The sequence below is a fragment of the Nomascus leucogenys genome, chromosome 3 (assembly GCF_006542625.1).
Source record: "Nomascus leucogenys isolate Asia chromosome 3, Asia_NLE_v1, whole genome shotgun sequence".
Taxonomy (NCBI): domain Eukaryota; kingdom Metazoa; phylum Chordata; class Mammalia; order Primates; family Hylobatidae; genus Nomascus; species Nomascus leucogenys.
The window spans coordinates 76,100,846-76,125,945 of NC_044383.1; the positions used below are offsets into that span (position 1 = coordinate 76,100,846).

Consider the following 25,100-nt stretch of genomic DNA (forward strand, 5'->3'; position numbering starts at 1 on the left):
TAGCAACAGCATCTATTTGCATTTGCTTTGATTTCCCAGGGGCATAACAAAAGTAAACTACCATACCCATCAGGGGGTAGAAGTGTGTCACAAGCGATGCCCCAGTCTGATAGCAAGACAGAAACAGGCTGAGGTAATGCTTTGCTTCATGTGGCGGCAGAGTCTGTTGATACCAGAGGGATCGAGCAAAGTTGAGACACAGTTGCTGGTGTATCAGCATTACTGCCTGCATTGAATTCTGGGAGAGGAGAGCTGGGTTTGTGGCTGCTTCCTCTTCTTGCCCATCTGAAGTTCCTTTGTTCTCCTCCAACGTTGGCTGTACCAAAATATCTGCAAAGTCCTATAAATAGCATTAGAGAAATTGACCTTTTAAAAATCAGAATCTACTTCTAATCAGACTAAAAGGAAGAAAGAAAAAAGCATAAGAATGATTGAAAAAATGAAATAGGACTAATATATGTATTAAAATATATTTTAAAAGACTACAGGCTGGGCACAGTGGCTCACACCTATAATCTCTGTGCTTTGGGAGGCCGAGGAGGGAGAATCACTTGAGGTCAGGAGTTTGAGACAGCCTAGGCGACATGGTGAGATCCTGTCTCTATAAAAAATATAAAACCTGGCAGGGTATGGTAGCATGCACATGCAGTCATAGCTACTTGGGAGGATTGTTTGAGCCCAGGAGTTTGAGGCTGCAGTGAGCTATGATTGCACCACTGCACTCCAGCCTGATGACAGAGCAAGACCCAGTCTCTAAAATACATACATATAGAGACAGAGATAAAGAGGAAGAGAGAAAGCCATCAGAGGGAATGTAGATGGCATCAAGGGAATTCATTCCAAAACAAACCCTGCCACTACTGCCCTACCTTTTCATGCAGGGGGAACTGTTTTCTGAACTCCCGTTCTTCCTCCTCCTCTTCACTCAGGGCTGTCCTAGAGTTCCTGCTCTTGTATCTATATAGGCTGCTTTCCTGCTCAGCCCTCTCTTGGGCTATGCGTTCCTGCTCATCCCACTCATTGATGATTTCCTGAAAGTCACACAGACAGAAAGCAGCTGAGCTTTCTTTGCTGAGGCATTCACAAAGGCAAGATTTGCTATTAATTTCTCATGAAAATGAAAGTATCATGACTCAAAAACAAATAAAAGCCAACATCCAAGAAACTAAATTCCATGGAATAAAGAGCAAATGGGTTTTGTTTTCCAAGTGTGTAGCCTCAGCAACCAGTTTCCTAAATCCCCCCTGCTGTGTCATTGTAATTTTGAAGGTGTAAAACTTGCCACAGTACAGCTAATGGGAACTTCCTGTCAAGAGGTAAAGGTGCTTTGTAACAAGGACAGACTCAGGGTTGGCCATGAGAGGGTTGTGGTTCAGACAACACTTGGGTGGCACCCCAAGGAGCTGGCCAAGGGGTTCAGAAAAGAAACACTTAGACTAGGGACCGGGTGGTCAAAGGGCACCAATCAGGCAAAACTGGAATGTGTCTTACCAGACACTTCTGAAATTCCCTTCTAAGATTTTACATCTCTAAACTGGCAAAAATTGTAAATTAAAGAACCATCCAGTACTGCTGAGGTTGAGGAAATAAGCACCCACCATCTAGGAAGGTAATTTGCATGTAAAGCCTAAGAAGTGTGTTTAATCTTTGTCCCAGCAATCCTGATCTCTAAAATTTGTATCCAAATATATAGCTGTGAGACTATTTACTGTGGCATTGGGCTGGCTTTTTTTTTTTTTGGCAAAATAGTAAAAAGTATATACAAATGTAAATGTTCAATGATAGGAAAATAGTTAAATTACTTGTGTCATAAACACACAATAGAATACTTGGAAGTCACTAAATATGAAGCAGGTGAAGAATACAGAATAACATGAAAATAATCACTATACATGAAGTTTTTAAAAGCAAATAGAGCTATCAAATAGAACAAACTTTACTAGTGGTTTGTTGTACATTTTGTAGCAATTTAAGGACATGTCTCAGGGCCCTGGGGGGGGATTAGAATCTACCTTAACCGGAGCAACTCTTTTTTTCTGTTAACTATGCTAAGATTTGTATTTTTTAAAAGCTGCTGCTACTAAAAAAAAAATATATGTAAGCCACTGGGACAAATTTTTAATAATTTAGAGTGTGAGTGTCATAGACATACAGCTACAGATAAATATTAATATATATACACACACAAGCAAGCCTGGAATGGGATACCTGGTATGTTAGCAGCGTTTATACAGCTTTAAGTGGTAGGATCATTAGAAATTTTAGTATTCTCTTAATTGCATACAGTGAGAGCAAGTTACTTTTATTAATAAGGGAACATCTTAATGCAAGTTGACATAAGTACCTGGCAAAATTACCATAAACAAAGTCAAAAGACAACTGACAAACTGGGAGAAAACACGTGTAGTGTTTAACAAAGGGCGCTGTCATTTTTTTTTTTTAAACTCTTAAAAAAAAAAAATTGAGAGGCAAAGGTCCCCAAACATGATAGTTAAATAGGGAAAAGGAAGGAACAGAAAACAAAATGCCCACGCCCCAACAACACTATCTGTGTATCTACTAGGCATGCTAATGTCCTGCAGGCTGCCCTGCTGTGAACCTGGCTCTCTGCAGGAGGCAGGGCAGGGCAGGCCTCCCAGAGATGGCTCACCTGACACACATGTCTGAAGAGCTGCAGGGCCCTCTGGTCCAACTCTCCCTTGCATAACACATGGGAGCGCAGGTAAAGGAGGGCATTCATCAGCAGCTGCTCCCGAGTGGGACAGGCTTTCTGGCCCTTGCCTTCCAGCTCCTTTCCTCCTGAGCACTTGAGGATTAGCTTCCCAAGGCATCGTAGAACCTCCTCAGACTTCACTGAGCACAAAGTGTCTGCATGAGCATAGTAAGTGGGGAAGGTGGGGCCCACCGATGGGAAAGCCAGCAAGGCTGTGGCCAGGGTCCCCAGCCTGTCTGCACCAACCATACTGCTGTGAAGTGAGCTGTGGAGCTCAGAGGCCACCAGCCTCATGCCATGTTGTAACTGCAATATGGATGCCTGCAGTGGGCTCACGGCATCTGGATAGAAGGTGTACTCCTCTGCCAGCCGCTTCCGGAACTGGTGGTGTGACTGCTGCCAAGAGGCCTCCTCCTTTAGAAGACTCTGGGCTACTTGGGCAGACCGTGGCCCATCCATGTGGAGGGCCTGCAGGAGCCGTGTGAGCAGATCCTGAACAGCAGGGGCCTTGGCAATGCTGGTGACGTAATGGTGGATCTCCTGAACCAGGGACTCGTACGCAGGCAACTGGGGTCTAAAAGCCTGTTTCTTCAACAGGCGACAGGTTAAATTATCCAGCTGATCCATCCTTTGGCGAAGCAGCCTAAAGGGAAATTAACACAATATGCCAATTATGTCAGAAGAGCAGCAAATCTAGATTGGATCCTCAGATAGGAAAACAGAAGAAAGAAATATCAGCTGCTGCGAAATAATATTTCCAATATCATCTCAGTCGTGATAATACTGATAATTAGTTAATGAAAATGGATAACATTTACACAGCAGTTACTGTGTCATGTATGTTGCTGGTGCTCAGATGCACATCTTACTGAAGCCTCATCATGACTCACTGGAGTAGATAACTACAATTACCCTTCTTATGCTGATATGGACACTGAGATGTAAGGCATTAAGTGATCTACCCAACGTCTAAAACCAAAGGTCAGGAGTAGGACTGGAATTCAGAACCTACTATACTATACAGGCTGAACATCCCAAATCCAAATATCCAAAATGCTCCCAACTTTTTGACTGCCAGCCAATATGACACTTAAAGAAAATGCTCATTGAAGTATTTTGGATTCCAGATTTTCAGATCTGGGATGCTCAACTGGTATAAATATTCCAAAATCTGAAGAAAAAAATGAACCCCAAATCCAAAACACTTCTGGTCCCAGGCATTTTGGATAAGGGATCCCCAACCCATACCGTATTTCCTAGTAACAGATCTACAGCCAAGAACAGCAGAGAAATATAGTGCATACCATCACACCCCACTTCTTCTATGCTGAGACTAAGTTTTGGCTTCAAACATCTTGGCCCCATGTGAGCACACACCTTGAATAGCCCCCCTCTCCTCCTTTCACAAGGCATATTATTTTTCCTGACTATAAACAAGGCTTTGGCATCTAATTGCTAATGTAGTTTAGAGGTGTATATTACCACTTCTACTCACACCATAATTACATTACATCAAAAGGAGAGTCAATAATCCCCAAAACAAATAATCACTCTGCTGTGTTACCTGATGTGAGGATGAGAGTAGCTGACAACGACTTCATCTTCCAGGTCTCTTCCAGTCTGCAGCTGGGATGACAGGTTCCGGGTCTTCCATTCACACTGCAGTTGGTGTAACTGATGGAAAAGAGAGAAGTTAGTCCACTGTGTCCCAGCTATGACCATGCACATGAGGACAATGTCCTGGGAACACGTAGAGGAACAAGATGGAAGGAATCTGGGTTCCTGAATGACCCAAGGAGAGGTGGCTCTGCTCCATTAATCTAGACCACTCACATCAGAGCTGTGAGGGGAAAGAAATGATCTTATTTACACCACTGAATTTTTTAGTCTCTCTGCTATAGGAGCTTAGCTTTCACTCCAACTAATATAATTTTCCTTCTTCAAAATATGTACTAACATACCATTATCTTAATGTATTTAGTTCCTGAACTTGGTTCAAAACTTCAAATAGCAAGGGATACCACATTACCCAAATCAACTTGATTGTTTTTTAAGACAAGGTCTCGGCTCTGTAGCCTGGCTGAAGGCTCACCGCAGCCTCGACCCCCCAGGCTCAAGTGATCCTCCTGCTTCAGCCTCGTGAGTAGCTGGTACTACAAACACATGCCTCCACACCCAGCTGTTTTTTTTTTTTTTCCTTTTTTTGTAGAGACACGAATCTTACTATGTGGTGGCCCAGGTTAGTCTCAAACTCCTGGGCTCAAGTGCTCCTCCCACTTCAGCCCCGCAAGGTGCTGAGATTACAGGGTGAGGCCACCATACCCAGCCTCTACTTGATTCTTGAGTTTTAGATAGCAAGCACCAATAAGTTAAAAATTCCTAGGACATAGGGATACTATATTCTATCTAAAGAAATATCCAAATCCAGGCTGGGCATGGTAGTTCACGCCTATAATCCCAGCACTTTGGGAGGCCAAGGCGGGTGGATCACTTGAGGTCAGGATTCAAGACCAGCCTGGCCAAGATGGTGAAACCCCGTCTCTACTAAAAATACAAAAATTAGCCAGGCATGGTGGCGGGTTCCTGTAATCCCAGCTACTCGGGAGGCTGAGGCAGAGAATTGCTTGAACCCAGGAGGCGGAGGTTGCAGTGAGCCGAGATCGTGCCACTGCACTCCTGCCTGGACGACAAAGCGAGGCTCCGTCTCAAAAACAAACAAAGAAACAAACAAAAACCCAAATATCCAAAACTGAGCTCAGGTAGAGAGAGTCCAGAGATAGTGAGAGATACCACTATTTCTGACAATGGCTCGGGTTTTCTACCTGCCCTCTGCCCATTGCACCTATTGGCAGAGACCTCAGAACCTCAGGAAGGGCTCCTCCCAGAGCCTGAATGTAGTCAGGAGAACTCTCAAAGGGGAAAATACAGTCTCTAAAACAGACTCCTAGAAGTCACAAGGCAACTTATGCTTGTGATGATCTGAGCACCCAAAAGGGAATAAAAGGAGTAATACAATAAGCAAACCCAGCACGTCAGGGAAGGAGCCCATGCTCCAAACTCTTGCCTCCCATACCTCTTCCTTGGCATAATTGAGCTTGTACTCCCTCTTCACCGCAGGGTCAAAGCGTGCCTGGGGAAGCCATGTCTGAATCTGGAGCAAGCCGAGGCTCACCCAGAGCCTCCCACGCTGGGCTGGCTCAGGCAGGCTCCTCTTACTCTCCCCTTCACCAAAAAAGTGGTGCAGGGAGGTGAGCAATTGGCAAAGCAGTTCCTTGGGCAGCACCTCCTGACCAGCCATGTCCCCAAGTGTCTGGCCCACATGCTGGAAGGCCTGGCTGCTCCCAAGCAGCAGCTGCTCACAGTTCTGCATGTACTCCTGCCGCCGGGACTCTGGGAGCAGCTCTGCTAGGCCTGCCAGGTGCCAGAACAGCACCTGCCCCTGGAGTTGGGAATCCGTGCGTCTGTGGGGACAATAAGAAAGCACTGAAAGGTTTGTACTGTATCAAAAAGCATTCCTTTTCATACACTATAATTCTCTCAAGAAATGATAACCACAGAATGCAGCATCAATATATGGAGGTGAATTTCTGTTCTCACATGGTCTTATTTGGTTTACTAAGTTCACCCTCTTGATCACAATATGCTTAAAACTGACAGAGGAACCAGCCAGCTCATGGTAGCCTGAAAACATGCTGATTCAGGCAGAAAATACCCTCACTTCAAACACCAGAACTAGCCACCACTACAGAAGGAAGTTCTCACTGGGTCTCTGCTCCATGCTCTGGAGAAAAGACAGGAACTTTACAGTCTGCTTCCAGGGCAAGGGAATACCTGAATTCTGCTACTGAAGAGATAGCCATGTTAGTCCAAAGCATTGAACTGATGTCCTGGAGCTGCTGAGTTCTCTCAACCCACTCTCCTAGGGTCACGTGAGAGGAAGACAGGATGGGGAGGCCACTCACATCCCAGGGACTTGCTCTCCAGCTGCTGGTTAAGACTTCAAAGCAGCACTTAGAGAATATGGGTCTACTGAGATTGCCAGGGCCCTAAAGGACAAGAGAAGAGTCAATAACTTTTAGAAATTAAGACTATTTCCAGAAGCAGCATTAGGGAACCTGAGAGGAAAGAAACAGACAGTTCAGGTTGCTTGGAACAGGTAAGCATCACTCAGAGATTGGACTAGAAGGACAGAACAGGTTAGTATACCTTAAATGAAAGTGGACTCCACGCTCTAGGAAATGAGCAATGGATGCTTTAGTAATGCATGAGGAAAGCCTGCAAACCTGGGAATCAGAGAGCACATTCTTGCAGAAGGGAAAGAGACACACTGCAGGAGAATGAGAGCCAACTCAGGGTGCAAGGAAAGGAGTGAAAGACAGATGTAAGAGCCAGGGACAAAATCTGCCATGTCTGTGCTCCTTAGACTGTTAGATGGGACACAGTAATAGCTGTCCACAGCAAAGGATTGTCAAAGGGTGACAGCCAAATGTGTGTGACAGTCAACTCTGTATAATGCCATACAACCCTCAGGGATCCAAAGTTTATCACTAAAGGCTTTGAGAGGTGTTTTACAATAAATCCATTTTGATAGTGCAAAAGAATGGAATAGAGTTCAGGTAAATCCAAAAACATTTGGGGCAATAAGGCATTTCACATGAGAGTGGAAAGGAGGAATTAGTCAAAATGATGTTATTACATCGCTTTTGGATCTGTTTGTATAAAAGAAAAAATTTGCATCTCTATATCATAAAACAACATATACAGATTAAATAGATTTGAACATAAAAATATAGGAGAAAATAGTGGAAAATAGTTTTGAACTCTTGAGGTGATGAAGGAAGACATTTTTTAAAAGCATGACACTAAAGTCAATAAGTAGAAGGGTCTGGCATATTTGGAGGGAAAAAAATTATAAAACTTGTGACATATAAGAAAACAAACTTTGAGAGATGACAGAAAACTAGAAATATACTTCCAATTCATATTGGGCAAAGGCTTAATATCCATAATATATAAAAAGATCTTCAATAATAAACTGATGCTGAACAACCCAATTTTTTTTTTTTTTTTGAGACAGGGTCTCACTGTGTCACCCAGACTGGAGTGCAATGGCACGATCTTGGCTCACTGCAACCTCCGCCTCCCAGGCCCAAGGGATTCTCCTGACTCAGCCTCCCAAGTAGCCAGGATTCAGGTGCACACCACTACTGCCCAGCTAATTTTTGTATTTTTGGTAGAGACAGGGTTTCACCATGTTGGCCAGGCTGGTCTTGAACTCTTGACCTCAAATGATCCACCCGCCTCAGCCTTCCAAAGTGCTGGGATTACAGTCGTGAGCTACAGCGCCCGACCGACACAATTTTTTTTTTTTTTTTAAAAAGCACGACTACAACTCGAAAATTCAGAGAAGAACTAAAGGGGATCAGTAAACGTGAAAATATGTTCAATCTTCACACTTACCAAAGAAGTGCAAATGAGTTCTTTTTAACTATATGACAAAAACAATTGGAAATGTTTATAACACCTAGTGTAGTAAGCAGATGAACAGGTCCTCATCTCTATGTTAAAAGAAACTAAACCTCACTGTGGTCATCTAAGACTTCAGGACTTCCCTCTTCACTGGCTCTTCACATCTTTAAAAAAGTGAAAAGCAAAAACCACATCTCCAGTCTGTAATAACCGTAATTTTGTTTTTAATGTGTAGACACTCTGACCAAGGGTTCAATTCTAATTCTAACAACTTATGCATAGAAATGCTCCAACAAGTGGACAAAGATGTATAGTAGGATAGTCAATGTGGCATGCTTATTATAGGAAGAGGGAGAAAATGCAAGAAACACTTTATCAATAAGAAAGTGATTAAAATAAATTCAAGCACATTGATACAATGCAATAACTTTTAAAAATAAGCTGGAATGACATACACATTTCTATTACGTATATGTGTACTTATTTTTGTTTACATATGTATTTAATATAAAAATATATGTAAACAGACGGATATAGAACAGAGTAGATATTTCTAATGAATTCTGTATTATATATACATATATCTGCACTGTTTAAATGTTTTATAGTGGGAAAAATGTTTTAATTAGAAAAAACACTTTTTCAATAAAACCTTTTTTGATTTATCTCAGAATTTCACAAATTATTTAACATGGTATACTTTTACTGACAGTACACTTATTTAACATCCTGCAGAAAATAAAGTGTTGCAATCACCTATTTAAGTCACTACTCTATGCTAGGAATAAATGTTTATTGATAGATCCATTCAGAAACTCTTTTGCCACTATCAAACATTTTTTATAATTTTAGACCAACAAACCTTCAGTGTGGAATCTAAAACGGACTTGGGTACCTCCCTCTGCCGCATACCAGGCAAAGGATTCCACATTAGCCAGTACTCTGGATTTGTGGTCACAGTACTGCTCCAGAAAGACATAAACATGGAATTAAATAACTCAGACCACAAAGATGTAATTTCTTCAGGAGACACCTAGAAATAAAGGAATAATTAGGTAAGAGAATATCTGAGAAAGACTCCATAAATTATTAGGTCTTTCTTCTAAGACCCATCTAAAACTATCATAAGTTTAAAGGTATTAATCCAAATTTTTCCATTTCTCTGCCACCCCAGTCATCTTGGTCAAGGAATGTGACATGTTTACAGTTTTATTTAAACCTGTACTAATGAAATTCTATTAACCGGAGTGTACCAGTATTCATATTCAATTTATTAGAGAGTAAAAGTACAAAAAAGTATAAAAAACACTCTCACAATATATTTTTGAGCAATTGGGAAATTTTAAGCAGCAAATATTTTCATCTCATTTAATTGGAAACCAAATGAATACTCCTGTGATAAGAGTTGTAATATACCCTCATAATTACTACAAAAGAATATTTAAAATTCTTCCCTTTAAGAGGCAATTCAAAAAAACCTGAGGTTTCCAATATGGAATTTTGAGAATAAATAAAATGTTTTCCAACCAGTCTGTCACAGAAAATCTAATCAACTCATAGTGTAAAGGAGGCTTATGTCTTGTGATTTTTACCTTCTGATGATGCAGCAAGGACCACAGATCTCGAAGCTCTTGAGGTGTAACAGGTGTGTGATAAAGACAAAATGAGATAAGATGACTTATCTCCTCATTTATCTGGGGTTGTTGATTTTTGCTGCATCTGTTCCAAAAATAAAGAGGGAGAGGGTGGAGTATGGACTATCAATGAACTACTGGAAAGCTGCTACATTAGGGAAAGTGTAACATAAAACTTACAGTACATTTATCTAAAAATGAACAACTCTACTGATAAAATTCCCAGTGACTTTTAAAGTAGAGTCAAAACTAGTAAAAAAAAAAAAAAAACCAAAAACAAAAAACCTTCAATAAATTTTGGCTTTCCAAAATGGCAAATCACTTCCCTCTGCTTCAGTAACCATCCCCATCAAGTCTGTGGTTGGTTTATGGGTATAGGATACACAGAATAACCAAGAAAAAAAGTTCCTGCAAGGAAAACAACTGAAAGCATGGTTTACCTTCTGAGACAAGCTTGTGCCATAAAATCAGCTGTCACTTTGTACCGCCAAAGCATAGCCAGGTACTCCATTGCAGGCCACAACTGAACACTCCTGGTAAGGTGGATTACGGAGGTCAAGTCTGGATGGGACAGGGAGGAAGCTTCATCACGCTTTTTCTCCAGAAAACCAAGTGAGAGTCCTTTGGCTTTCAGTTCTAAACACTGAGCATGCACAAAATTCTTCAATTCATCTGGACAAAAAGACAAATGTTGTATCAGAGTACAGTGGTTAAGAGTACAGCCTCTAGATTCTCAACAACCTACTATGTGACTGCAAGCTTAACAAGCTAACCAGTTAAGCTCCTTAACCTGAGCTTTGAGATTCTCATCTGTGAAATGATATTAATACCCACATGATTCTGATGGAATTAAAAATATATGTGAAGTTTAGCCCTATGCCTGACACTTATTTAAAGGTATATATACTCTACCCCTCACATCACCCAGAAAAGAAAAATCTAAGGGAAACTTATTAACTACCAGCAAGAGGATATTTTCAGAGCATCTGTCAGCTAGCCAAGTGCTAGAATATTTTACCTAGGTTGACATCTTCCAAAATATTTGCTCTGAGGATCAATCCCCAGGCTTGCAGGAGACTTTTCTTTAATGTCCACTGAGAAGCAACCACTTGGAGACGATTAATGTCTTCCTGCCATCCACTCTCCCCAAGGGCAGACATCTGCTCCCTGATGGCAAGGACTTTGTTAAGGACCTTCAGTTGTGAAAAACACTCCACCACCAGCTTGTCCTGAAACAACAAAACCCACAAGAGCATACTATAGAGCACAAATGTGGTTTTCTTTAGTAGCCTATTACAGGTCTCAGAATAAATTTATGATATATTCTTAATGTTTCCAGAAAACAAAAGACTTGTTTATTCCTGTTGCTGTCAAGAGATTTTACAGTGGTAATAAAGTTAACTCTCTACCCAGCCTTAAGGGTCTCAGGAATATGTAAGATGATAATATGTAGCAAATTACTAAACAGGATTCATGGGATAGAGCCTGCCCTCTTGTTATCTGCGGGTTCCGCATCAATTCAACCAACCATGGGTCGAAAATATTCAGGGGAAAAATGGATGGTTGCGTCTGTCCTGAACACGTAAGGATTTTTTTATCTTGTCATTATTACCTAAGCAATACAGTATAATCACTATTTACAGAGCGTTTACATTGTACGAGGTACTGTAAGTAATTTAGAGATGATATAAAGTGTACATAGGTTATATACACACACAACGCCATTTTATATAAAAGTCTTGGGCTTTCCTGGATGTTTGTATCCAAGGAGAATCCTGGAACCAATCACCCCCAGATGCCAAGGGAAAACTGCAAGAGTTATGCTTTGAAGACAAGGATTAATCTTATACAACGTCAGTTCCCAAGTTCCAGAAGGACTTTAGAAGTAGTCAAATTTCTTTTATTTACTAAATGCTTCCAGGTGTACCTTAAAAGGAAACGGTCGTCCCAGGAACTTCTGCAACTTCTTTATACCAGCAAAGCCACCAGTCTGGCTCCCTAGACAATTCTGAATATGTTCTGAGACAGTCTGAACTTCTTTGTAGTATCTTTAAAGGACAACAAGGGCACAGGGGAAATAAGGAAAGGGGGAAATGCTAGACAGTAAGACAAGCCATTAATATTTTCTTTCTTTCTTTTTTCTTTTTTTTAATTGTACATTCACCAATATGCCAATTCACCAATAAAGCAAGAAGAAACAGTTTCGGTTCCAAATCTTATCCTTAACATCTGTCTGTAATCATTGACATTATTACTCTAAATATGAATCTTACTTGTCTTCATAATTCATCAGAAGTCGGGGGATCTGGTGGACCAGATGTTTTAAAACCCAGTGCCAATGGAGGGCAAGAAGGGCCAGACCTGGGGCATCTACTTTTACTGTGTCGGCCACAGTCCAGAACCGGTCCCGCCACCGCAGAGAACCTAAAATCTAAAAACAAAGTCTCTTAGATAAGACGGCATGAAGAAAGACTAAAAAAAGAAGAAAAATAAAAACAAAGTGAACCAAGACTGCTCACCAACATCTCCTGGGAAAAGACACACAACATAGGCTATAATTGTTAATCAATGCTCAATTTACATACATGAAAAGTCTAAGACTGGACTGGAATATATGTAGGAACATTAAGGCAGACAGAAGAGGCGAAGATCTTTTCTCTTAGTATTTGAAGCATAAAGTTATTAGAGAAAATGGAATTGCTGGGTCAAAGTATAGATTTTATAAGAAACTACTAACTGTATTCCAAAGCAGCTGTACAATTTTGTACTCAGACCAGAAGTGCAGAAGAGTTTCAGTTGTTCCATTTCTTTACCAATACTTGCTGTTAATGATTTTAACTTTAGTTTTAATTTTAATTCTATTCTGGTGGATGGTACCTCACCGTAGTTTCAAGTTACATTTCTTTGATAACTGATGACATTACAATTTTTAAAGTTCTTACTGGGCATTCAGAGCTTCCGAGAAGATATTCTATTCAGATGTCTTGCTCATTTTATAAACTGGGTTGTATTATAGCTAGTTTATGGAATTTATGTGCTTTGTTAGCAGTTTTTCCCAGTATATTCATTTTGTCACAGTATGTTCATAAAGGTATCTATGAAGAAGTTTTAAATTTTGATGAAATCAATTTATCAATTTTTTTCATTTAGAAAGAATCCTAAAAAATCTTTGCCTATACTTAGATTGTAAAGACCTTCTCCTATGTTTTCTTTTAGCCAGTTCATAGTGTCAATTCTATTTTTAAAGGTTTCATCCATGTTGAGGTAACTACATATAATGTGAGGTAGGGGTAAAGGCCCTCTTTTTTTTTTGAGACAGCATCTTGCTCCATCGCCCAGGCTAGAGTGCAATAGCGCAATCTCGGCTCACTGCAACCTCCGCCTCCCAGGTTCAAGTGATTCTCCTGCCTCAGCTTCCTGAGTAGCTGGAATTACAGGCGCCTGCCACCACACCCAGCTAATTGTTTTGTATTTTTAGTAGAGACGGGGTTTCACCATGTTAGCCAGCCTGGTATCGAACTCCTGACCTCAGGTGATCCACCCACCAAGGCCTCCCAAAGTACTTAGGATTATAGCCATGAGCCACCATGCCCAGTTAGGCTCATTTTACTTTATATAAACATCTAATTCTTCCATCACCATTTACTGAATAGACCATTTTTTGGCATTAAATTACCTTTGCATATTTAACAAAAAACAAAACAAAAATAACTGACCATGTATGGGGAAGGGGAGGGGGGAGTCTATCTGTGAATCCTCTGTTTTATTGGTCTAAATGTCTATTCTTAGACAATACCGTACGGTTTTGTTTAATACAGGGTTGCAATGCAAATCAGGTAATATGAGTCTCCAACATGGCTCTTTGAAGACGCATTTTTACAGTAACATTGTTTCTAGATTAGTGATTTCCTATAGTGGTTCCATGAAGTCAAAGCTATTTTCATAACATCATGTTATTTGCCATTTTCACTATGATGACATTTACACTAATGGTATAAAAAAAGGAGGACTGACAGGCAAATTATGACTATCTGACAGACACTGTATTGAAAATCAATGATGTGAACCTGTCACTTCAAGAAAAACAATTGAGAGGCCGGGTGCGGTGGTTCACACCTGTAATCCCAGCATTCTGGGAGGCTGAGGCAGGCAGATCATCTGAGGTAAGGAGTTCCAGACCAGCCTGGCCAACATGGTGAAACCCTATCTCCACTAAAAATACAAAAAATTAGCTGAGCATGGTGGCACGCACCTGTAATCCCATCTACTGGGGAGGCTGAAGCAGGAGAATCACTTGAAACCAGCAGGCGGAGGTTGCAGTGAGCCAAGATGGCACCACTGCACTCCAGCCTGGGCAACAAGAGAGAAACTCCGTCTCCAAAAAAAAAAAAAAAAATTGAGGATATATGTTGCCATGATAAAATTTCAGCTTTTAAGCAAAACTTAGAATTCTGCAAAACTGGCCTGGAATGGTGGCTCATGCCTGTAATCCCAGCATTTACAGAGGCCGACGCAGGTGGGTCACCTGAGGTCAGGAGTTCAAGACCAGCCTGACCAACATGATGAAACCCTGTCTCCACTAAAAATACAAAAATTACCCAGGTGTGGTGGTGCGTGCCTGTAGTCCCAGCTACTCGGGAGGCTGAGGCAGGAGAATCGCTTGAACCTAAGAGGTGGAGGTCGGCAATGAGCTGAGATTACGCCATTGCATTCCAGCATGGGCGAGAGAGCGAGACTATGTCTCAAAAAAAATTCTGGAAAACAGAGTTTGATGACTTCCTGGTAACAATTTTTCTGAAGAGATGTGTGATTTTTCACAAGTGTGACTTTTTACTTATTTATATTGAAGAATGAAATGTGCCAACTCAGTGAACAATATTTTCCAAGTTACCAATGCACGAGCTATAAACTAATGCAAGGTCAAAGTCCATCCAAGGTGCAAACTAGGCCAATGAATTCTATTTTTTTTTAGACAGAGTGTTGCTCTGTCCCCCAGGCTGGAGTGCAATGGCACGATCTTGACTCACTGCAACCTCTGCCTCCTGGGTTCAAGCGATTCTCCTGCCTCCCGAGTAGCTGGGACTGCAGGCGCCCGCCACCATGCCTGGCTAATTTTTTGTATTTTTAGTAGAGATGGGGTTTCACTGTGTTAGCCAGGATGGTCTCGATCTCCTGACCTCGTGATCTGCCCACCTCAGCCTCCCAAAGTCCTGAGGTTACAGGCATGAGCCACCGCACCTGGCCGTGGCCAATGAATTTTAACACAAGAAGTTCACTGATTATTTGCTCAGATTTTCCATTGCAAATAACCCTTACAAAACTACTTGTCATTGTTGGTGTGCCATCAAATAAGAATATTTGAAATTACACGAAATGATTACTAAAATATTCCTCCCCTTTCCAACCTCCTAACTATAGGAGGCCAGTTTTTCTTCATAAACTTTATCCCAAACAACATACTACAAGAATCTATCTTCTCAGAAGCCAGACATACAGAGACTTGCAGGAATGTACAACAGTTCCACATTTCTCAAATTTTATTTTAGAAATTGCTATTTTTTATTGAAAATAAGTTATTCATATTAACATGAAATTCTTTGCTAATGTATTTTTAAGCAAATTTATGGGTTTTTTTATATTTTTCAGATTTAGTTCTTAATATGTAAAAACTGACAGATGTAACATCTTTGGAGTTTCTGAGAACCTTTGAGTATAGAGGCAGAGATCAAAAAGTTTAAGACCGGCTACTCTACTTTACTAGACTTACTAGAATGATCTGGATTAAAAACTCCATTTAATCCACATGTGACAATAATGTCTAAGAGGATTTAAGTGGATTAAAATATAACTGTTACAATCTAACAACAGGTGAACGAATAAAAAAACTAGTAGATCCACACAATGGAATACTACTCAGCAATAAAGAGGAATGAACGACTGATACATGAAACCACATGGATGCATCTCCAAATCACAATGCTGAGTGGAAGATAAACAAAAAAGTATATATACTGCATAATTCCACCTACAGAAAATACAACTGATCCACAGTAACAGAGAGCAGATCAATGGCTACCTTGTTGTGGGTGGGAGCAGGAAAGAAGAAAATACAAAAAGGGAATGAGGAAACCTTTGGGGGTGATGGATATGTTCATTATCTTGACTGTGATAATGGTTTCATAGGTGTATACATGTCAAGACTTATACACTTTAAATGTATGCAGTTTATAATATATAAATTATACCCCAATAAAGATTTTAAATATGTGTATAGGTATATTTAAAACTGTTAAGAATAAGTTTCTTAAATAATATTGGGCATATAACAACACTAAAGTTAGTCTTAGCCCTAAGAATCTTTATGCCAAGAAAGATAAATTTTGTTGTTTAAAAATAAAACAAAGTGCAGTTCCTTACCTCATTGACACTGGCATCAGACACCATTCCCTGGGAGGACTGTACCCAGAGCAGGACTAGCGCATCACAAAGTTCAAAAAAAGCAGCAAGATTGACCACAATTTCATGGGGCAGAGTGTGATAGCTTTCTGGATCTGAGAGTCGACATAAATAAAATGAGAACATTTCATCAGATTTAAAATAATCTCTGGACATTTTCAAAATAAACTGTAATCTAGAACTTAAATGTTATCCCCAGTATAAAGGTCAATTTTGAAAGAGCAAAAGCAAAAGCAAATTCTTTGCCTACTACAGGTTGAGTGTCTCTTATCTGAAATGCTTAGAATCAGAAGTCTTTCAGATTTTGAATTTTTTTTTTTTTGATTTTGGAATCTTTGCATATACATAATGAGGTATCTTGGGGAAACACATCGTCCAAATTTTCTATTTTATAATATTTTTAATAATTTTGTGCATGAAACAAAGTTTGGACTGCATTTTGACCATGGCTCATCATATGAGGTCAGGTATAAAATTTTCCATTTGTAGCATCATGTCAGTGCTCAAAAAGTTCCTGATTTTGGAGCATTTCAGATTTCAAATTTTCATATTAGGGATGTTCAATCCGTATTATTAAACTTGGCAAATGAGGCATGTATACCTACAGATGTAAATAATGTCTCACTGAAAAATGCAGATTATAAAGAAAAAAATGTATATTTTATACAAGTATTTAAGTATAAAATGAAAACTAAGTACATATGTTTAGATGGATAGTTAATACCAATAGACATGAGAAAATATAAATGAAACTATTACTAACAGTAGCTGATGTAAAGATGAACTTTTTCAATTTTTATACTTTAAAAGTTTGAATTTTTTCCAACAAGCACAACTATCTTTTCAATTAACAAAAAATAAAGATGGGAGAAATGCTCCCCCCTATAATAAATGCTTATGAATATGTACTTTTTAGCCGACAGACCTAGTTTTCAAGTGGCTCTGTTACTTGCTAGAGATGTGACCTTGAGCATCTCCGTGTCTCCCTTTCCTCACTAACAACATGGGGACCTATATCACAGGTGGCTATAAAAAGTAAATGAGATCAAGGACACATAAAAAGCATTTAGCTAAGCACCTGGCACAAAGTAAGTGCTCAGTAAATGTTAGTCATTACTACTGAGTAAGGGGACATGTTTAAAATCAGGCCAGCAGATTAAAAGAAACCAGTAAACAGCAGCAGCTGCTGAATATGCCTCTCAACTTTAGCAACATTATGCAATCAGATGCTTAATTAGAGAACACAAAAGGTAAATGTTCTTACCTTGATGGAATTCAAAGGACATTCTCAAAACACTATCTCTTAGCTTTTTGCTACCAACAGAAACCAAATTTGCTTCAGTAAAAACCCGTTTTTCCCGGTCAAGATATATGATTGTCCTGGAATGAGATTCAAAAAACTAACAAGTAGCTATCGGTTAATAACATTTTCAATCATATCCTCTATTTGGTGGAACACTTGGAACATCAGGGTCCTTCATCCTGCCATTCCTCTCCTGCCTCTGCAAATCTTGGACTAAAGAGATGGAGATGAAAATGACAACTACTAAGGTGAAAGGAAAGAAGATCGATGGATGGAGAAAGCTGGGTCTAGGTAGACTGCCAGGCCTTGGTCTGTCATGATCTGACAAACTGCATTGTGAACTCTTCAGAGTGGCCATGGTAGAAATGGAGGAGTTGGTGGAGCAGAGGAGTAGGAGGCTGGTAGCTTGCAAGGCAACCTCTGAGGTACACACTATACTTGTGGATTCACTTTGAAAATTATGTAAATTCATATGTGAGTGTGTACATAAGTATGGAGGTGCTATTATGTCTCCAACATTTGAGGACAGGAAATGATGTGGACAGACAGATGGCTGAGGAAGAGACAAGTAAAAACAAGTAGGTGAAAATGGGAGGAGTTGCTGGGAATCAAACAAAAACCAGGCTGGGCACAGTGGCTCACACCTATAATCCCGGCACTTTGGGAGAATGAGGCAGGTGGATCACTTAAGCTCAGAAGTTTAAGACCAGTCTGGGCAACATGGCAAAACCCTGTCTCTACAAAAAAGTACAAAAATTAGCCACGTGTGGTGGTGTGTACCTGTAGTCCGAGCTACTTGGGAGGCTGAGGTGGGAGGATGGCTTAAGCCCAGGAGGCAGTGGTTGCAGTGATCCAAGATTATGCCACTGCACTCCAGCCTCAGTGACAGAGCTAGACCCTGTCTCAAAAGCAAAACAAAAACAGAAAACAGTAGAAAATATGATTATCATACGATAAAGGAAATCATGTCCAACACACCACAACTTCTCAGGTTCACAAAATTCAACACACATAAGCTATTTGACAGATTCTTAGGAAAGGTATAATCTGAGACGCCAGTGAGGCAAACAGTGCCCAGAGCAGCAGGTTTCACTTACTTGTTTGCAGCTGATTCTAAATGGGCAAAGAGCTGGTCAGGCTGGTCCGTTTGTGGGTCAAAGTCCATCAAATTTCTAATCATGTCCAGAGCCTGCATATTCCATCGGGGATCCAGAGGGATCACAAATTCATCTAGTTTAAAAACAGAACAAAACAAAAATCAGAAATATTGGAATTAAACTCCTTGCCTGGGAAGTTTCAGTTGAATATTTTCATTGTTTTACTTTGAGCATATTGAATCCTGATGGGGAAGAGGTTGAACCAGTAAATACCAAGAGTTTCATCCCATAATACTAGAACAACAGGGTTTAATAGCTTTTACACTCTATCTTTACCAAATGCAAAGTATCTGTATGTCCTGAAAGTTCATTCCAAGGCAGGATATAAAGGTAATCCCTACTAGAATACAACATTCCAACCAATGAGTTCACTTCCTGAGATCACACTAATCCATGGGCTAAATTACACAGTGGTCACCATTAGCTTAAAAAAAAAAAAAAAAAATTACGTACACGGCAGAAAATGAATACACCTCACTATCTGTTTTCATTAAGAAAACAATGCAATTTTTTAAACTTAAAAACAAATTCTCTATAATCAGAGATTATACTGCCCCACAATCCTCTGGCTCACATTTGACACAACTTCTGTGAAGCAGCAGGAGGAGACTGACACTCTCCAGAAGTTGTGAAAACCCAAGGAAGGGAGGCAAGACACAAAAAAGGGTAACATTAATTTGAAGATAGCTGGCAGGACGGTTCAGTGGAGCGCTTTAAGTTTTAAAAGCATCCACCATATAGTAGACTACCCAGACTACCCAGGACATACTGTGAACAGCAGGTACATTAAGAAGGGAACCCATATTCCAACACTCAGTAAGATAAAAAGGCTACAAAACTGAAAAGGACAGTTGGAGCTAATGTGTTCCAACAGAGGACAGGCAATGCCTGCTGAAAATGAAAGCTGCTACTGTAGAACTGTGTTTGTAAAAGTTACAATCCTCTCATAGTGGAAAACCATGACTTAGTTCAGCCACAACTTGACTAGCAAAGTATTTTTCTCTATTGTTTGATTTCTTCCCATTCACTCCATGATCTTTAGTGCACATAAAGGAATTATTTAGTACAAAAGCATCATGCATATTTTTTTCTAAACCAAACGGCCAGTGGTATATTTTGATCAACATCAAATGAAGATGGAGGTAGAACATTTTTAATCCGGTGTCGTGAAAATGCCCATTTTCCTCATTAATGCTTGTGCCAATCAAGTTAATATTACTCTGTTCTAGGAAATGTTTATTCTCTCACTCCTTATTTTAAAAAAATAAATCTTGAATACTTCCTTTGATCAGATATCTTAGATGTCTATTTCTGTTATCACTATGGTTTTATAACTTTGTCATCAAGGCTTTCTCAGAGACAGGATCTGGCTCTGTTGCCCAGGCTAGAATGCAGTCAGTGGCACTATCACAGCTCACTGCAGCCTCAAAATCCTGGACTTACACAATCCTCCTATCTCAACCTCCCAGGTAGCTGGACCACAGGTACAAGTCACCGCATCTATCATTAAAGTTTTATATTTTCCTAAATTAAATGACCCTGTGTAACTTTCCTTTAAGTCAAATATCTCGTGGTTTGAAACTCTTCCTACTAACAATACCGGTAGACAACACAAAGTTAAGGGTGGAAGGGACCTCAGAGAAGTAAGAGCTTAATTCCCCTAGTTTCTAAACACAGGCAGAGACAGTGAATGATGAGCCAAAAATCTACCAAGCCAGTTTGTGGCAGAGTTGGTACCAGGGCCCAGTGTTCCAACTCCTAGATTCTTTTCACCCCATGGCATATCATCAGCCTCCTTCAGAAGCTGGAGGATAAATGGATAGTTTCAAGCCAAGCATGGTGGCTCAAGCCTCTAGTCCCAACACTTTGGGAGGCCAAAGCAAGAGGATTGTTTGAGGCCAGGATATCAAGACGACCCTGGGCAACTTAGTAAGACCCTGTCCCTTAAAAAAAAAAAAAAAAAAAAAAGGTAGTTTCAAAAAAAAAGAGGGAGAATTTGCTTCTGCATATCATGAGTCTTCTAAAAAATACTGTTATGTTGAGACCTCTAGCAAGTCAGATCTTTTCCCCATAAACTCAAAAGATAAGTTTCCAAAACAGTGCTGAGAGCTAGAAATCAAAAGCGCATACCTGTTGTATTTGGTTGTAATATTTTGAAAACATTACTGACTGCACCTGAGAGGGAATGTGAGTAAAAATTCCTGAGAGATGCAGCACTGGCTTCCAAATGAATTTGTATGGACTCTGTGGAAGAAGGCGAAACCAGTGTTAGACTCTAAAGCAGTGCTATTCAATTGAACGTTCTGCAGTGATGAAAATGTTCTACAACTGCATAGAATAACCACTAGTCACATATGAAGACCTGAAATGTGGCCAGTGCAACTAAAGGACTGGATTTTTTATTTTTTTTTTAAATCTAATCTACATTTACATTTTAGTAGCCCTCTGTGGCTGGCTAGTGGCTATCGTATAGGACAACATAGATAAAAATATTTCTAAAAATTCTCTACATATATTTAGACAGATGACCACATGTGTTACAAAATATTATAAACATCCATGGGCTTATTGACAAATTCTCATGAAGTAGAAAGGCTCATGTAAACTCAATTACTTAATCTCCACCAACAAATTCCATGTTCTGTACTTTACAATTCAAGCAATGTTGTTATTGTTGCTTTGTCCTCTCTTAAAATGAAAGAACTACAAAGAAAGTACAGGTGGCCCTCCATATCTGAGGGTTCCACATCTGTGGAATTCAACCAACTACAGATCAAAAATATTCAAAAATTTTGAAAAAACAAAAAATAAAAATACAACAAAAATAATACAAATTTTAAAACAACATACTACAACAACTATTTACATAGCATTTACATTGTATTAGGTATTATAAGTAATCCAGAGGTGATTTAATGCATACAGGAGGATGTGTGTAGGGTATATGAAAATACTATCCCATTTTATATAAAGGGTCTTAGTGTCCACGTATGTTGGTGCCTCTGGGTGGGAGAGGGAGATTCCTCGTATCAATCCCCCACAGATACCAAGGGATAACTCCAAGTGTGACAACATGGAGCACTGGAACTAAAATAAGATTAGAATCTTATATACTTTTAGAGGAAATGCATTTATCAAAACCAATACCTTTCCCATATAGAATGGTTCTGTAGCAGTAGTACAGCACAAAAAGCAGATGTTCAAAACTAAAAAGTAAAATAATACAGTATGCTTTCCTTTTGAATTTGTTAGGAAGGTGACTATGTCCTGAAATGCTAAGGATAACATGGAAACAAAAGTTTATCTTGTGACACATCTACAGGCAGACTTGCTCCTTAACAGTAATGCTAGACCACAAATTTCTTCCTAGGAGACCTCCCAACTGTAATTTTAACAGTGTAGTCACAGATTAACACAGCTGCTGAGGCACTTAAATAGCATAAGTGTATATAAATCACATCAGTGGACAAATTAAGCTGTTCTACTCACCAAGCCCCTGCGGTATATTCCTGGCTAAATGATAAAGCCATTTAACTCTGAGCATCCAATCCTGATTGGTTGCTCTTTCTATGAGCAATTTAACAGCCATGGCCAAAACATCTGGTTCATCGATCCAGTAAGTATTCACTTCGACTGCATTGAATTTCAGGTTCTCAGGGCTGGGGGACTGCATAATTTTCTCTAAGTCTTGCAAGGTAAGAGGCTGACTCCTGAAATTCATTTGAATGAACAAACTCAGTACTAGAATAATCTTTTATTTCACATTCCAAATAACTGAGAAAACCTCTTTCACAAATATTGGATCAAAGGTAAGAGAGAAAAGGAGAGTCTCCCACAGAGGAAGAAAGTTAAAACATACCTAATAAACAATCAATAGGGAGCAATATCACAATGAACAATAAAGCTATGACAGCTACATAATAAATGGCCACAGAATGCTCCAGTTAAATATATTGTGTCCTGACCATTTCCAGCAAAAACAAAAACCAGCCAAGAAACCAGAGACACAAGCTGAAGGCTCCACTGACCTTGTCCAGCTGCTGGTTTTCATGCTCATCCTGTTGAGACAATATGCTAAGATCTGTCCGTCTCTTCGGACTGTAGACAGGTGAGAATCTTCAGTAGCAAAGAGAGCTGAGTGCACAGAATCTGGCCACAGTCCCATGCCAAGAATGGAGTCTCCCCAGTTTTCATGTGCTCGCAAAGAAGAAGCATGTTTCTCCAGTAAAGCCTGTACAAGCTTGTAGGAGACAAAAACACAATACAGTGGTACCAACATAAAAGTGATATTCCCCAAAAAACAGCAAAGTAATAATAGTCCATGTGACCACCTTACAACAACTTTTAATACACTCTTCAATGAAAAACACAAGTTAAATTCTACTTTTCCTGATGACATGTAAGTTTCAAAAAAAAAAAAAAGGGAATATTTACATTCAAGCTATTTTCCAGAAAAGTACCTGGATACCAGATCTCTATTAGAGCAAACTGCAGTGGTCAACTCTCTTAGGTCACTGGGTTGCCACCTTTAAAAATAATTTCCTCATACTCAATAATGTAGGGTATTACAACTTAGAAACATTCTGCAATACTTCATAGTACCTTCCGGTTTGCTGGTGAATGCTGGGAACAGACATATACTTCCCAGCATGCTTCAGAAAAGGCTCTGTCTAAACTCAGCCCTCGCTGCAGGTACTGGACAATTAGTATGGCTGTCTGGATTAGAGTTGATACAGAAGACGCTGGAGAACCTATTAAAAAAAAATTGCCATCTATAAACAATAGAGTCTTTAAAATCTCCAATGAAAATGGATAAATTCTGCCCTCCCATCAAACCTCCTTCCTGTCAGCCCCACCCAAATACTTACTTTACAAAACATTCTAAGTAGACTCCAGAGTCCTCCGAGGGCACAAGGGACCTGTAGGAACCTTTGTATTCCTATCTCCCCTGTTTCTCTCTGGCTGTCTGTAGTTTATTATGGGGGACTCATTTACAGATGTGATAAAGCCTGGTCACATATATCCTTAATCTAATGCTGACACACACTGAAGGTGGCAAGTTGAGTGTAACCTCATAAAAGACCATGGGATTTGAAATCCAACAGGCCTATTTGCAAATTCCAGCTGTTATTATTAACTGATAAATTACTCAGACTCTCTGAGTCTTATCTGGAAAATGAAAACATATGTCTTGCAGAACTAATGTAAAAGATTAAATAAACAGCTGGGCATGGTGGCTCACGCTTGTAATCCCAGCACTTTGGGAGGCTTAGGTGGGCGGATCACAAGGTCAGGAGATCGAGACCACAGTGAAACCCCGTCTCTACTAAAAATACAAAAAAAAAGTAGCCGGGCATGGTGGTGGGCACCTGTAGTCCCAGCTACCCAGAGAGGCTGAGGCAGAAGAATGGCATGAACCTGGGAGGCGGAGCTTGCAGTGAGCCGAGATCACGCCACTGCACTCCAGCAAGGGCAACAGAGCTAGACTCCGTCTCAAAAAAAAAGAAAAAAAAAAAAAAAAGATTAAATAAACAATCTGCATGGTACCTAAAACAGAGTAGTTATCCAACAAGCAATACTTCATTTATTATCTTGCTCCTTTTTGTGTAATTGAACGTTTAGAAAAAGTAACACCTGTCTGCTTTAAACAACTCAAAGTTTCCTCTTTATTCCAGCTTCAAGAGGCTGTTGATGACCCTGGAGAAATGATGGGCAAACTTCATAAACCTCAGTGCATAAAGTGGAATTACTCAAGGGTTAGCCTCTGCTTACTTGCATCAGAATGACATAAGAAGCGTCTTTCAGATACTGATTCCTGTGCCTCACCCTGCCCTGCTGAACCCAATCTCTTGGGGTGTCTGGAAATCCACATTTTTAATAAGCTTTCCTGATAATTTCTATATACACTAAATGTAAGAAAACTTTGACTAGCAGTCCAATGGAATCACATAAATTTCTTGAAGACTAAAACTCTGCAAAGGCCCAAAAGTCAAGCACCTCACCTACAACAGTGCTCCGGGTCTCTGTGTGTAAAGCCAAGAGGATGTCACATACACTGTTCCCCACCAGTCCAAGGCTGTGCAGCAGAACTTTCAAATCTAGGTTGTCTGGGGTGCTTGCATCCCCTTCCCCTGAAATGTAGATTTCAAGTCCACGATTCCTCATAGCTCGGGATATATCTCCATGAACAGGATCCATCGAGAGGAAAAGTCTAGAAAAATAGCAATTCAAAGAAAAAAACTATTTTAAATCCCAGTGCAACCAAAGGTGTAGCTCAGCATCAGTCAGTGAGGGCAAATCCCATGTGGCTCATTGTCACAGAATTCACACCAAGGATCTTTTACTTCTAGCATGCATCAATATAGCAA

General features: G+C 39.9%; 1 protein-coding gene across 1 annotated transcript in view; it reads right to left on the bottom strand.

Annotated features, from left to right (window-relative positions):
- Positions 1-25,100, bottom strand: part of MDN1 (midasin AAA ATPase 1) — a 179,395-nt gene that overhangs the window by 48,083 nt on the left and 106,212 nt on the right. Inside the window, exons 46-65 of the mRNA XM_030809472.1 lie at positions 24,735-24,943; positions 23,335-23,483; positions 22,761-22,972; positions 22,222-22,442; positions 20,863-20,976; positions 18,673-18,805; positions 17,537-17,652; positions 16,234-16,367; positions 12,090-12,247; positions 11,744-11,864; positions 10,835-11,045; positions 10,257-10,488; positions 9,775-9,901; positions 9,045-9,215; positions 6,545-6,759; positions 5,787-6,174; positions 4,278-4,387; positions 2,651-3,356; positions 870-1,031; positions 67-340 (exon numbers count right to left, since the gene is read on the bottom strand). Coding sequence (XP_030665332.1) covers positions 67-340; positions 870-1,031; positions 2,651-3,356; positions 4,278-4,387; positions 5,787-6,174; positions 6,545-6,759; positions 9,045-9,215; positions 9,775-9,901; positions 10,257-10,488; positions 10,835-11,045; positions 11,744-11,864; positions 12,090-12,247; positions 16,234-16,367; positions 17,537-17,652; positions 18,673-18,805; positions 20,863-20,976; positions 22,222-22,442; positions 22,761-22,972; positions 23,335-23,483; positions 24,735-24,943 — 4,163 coding nt within the window. The remainder of the gene's footprint in view (positions 1-66; positions 341-869; positions 1,032-2,650; positions 3,357-4,277; positions 4,388-5,786; positions 6,175-6,544; positions 6,760-9,044; positions 9,216-9,774; positions 9,902-10,256; positions 10,489-10,834; positions 11,046-11,743; positions 11,865-12,089; positions 12,248-16,233; positions 16,368-17,536; positions 17,653-18,672; positions 18,806-20,862; positions 20,977-22,221; positions 22,443-22,760; positions 22,973-23,334; positions 23,484-24,734; positions 24,944-25,100) is intronic.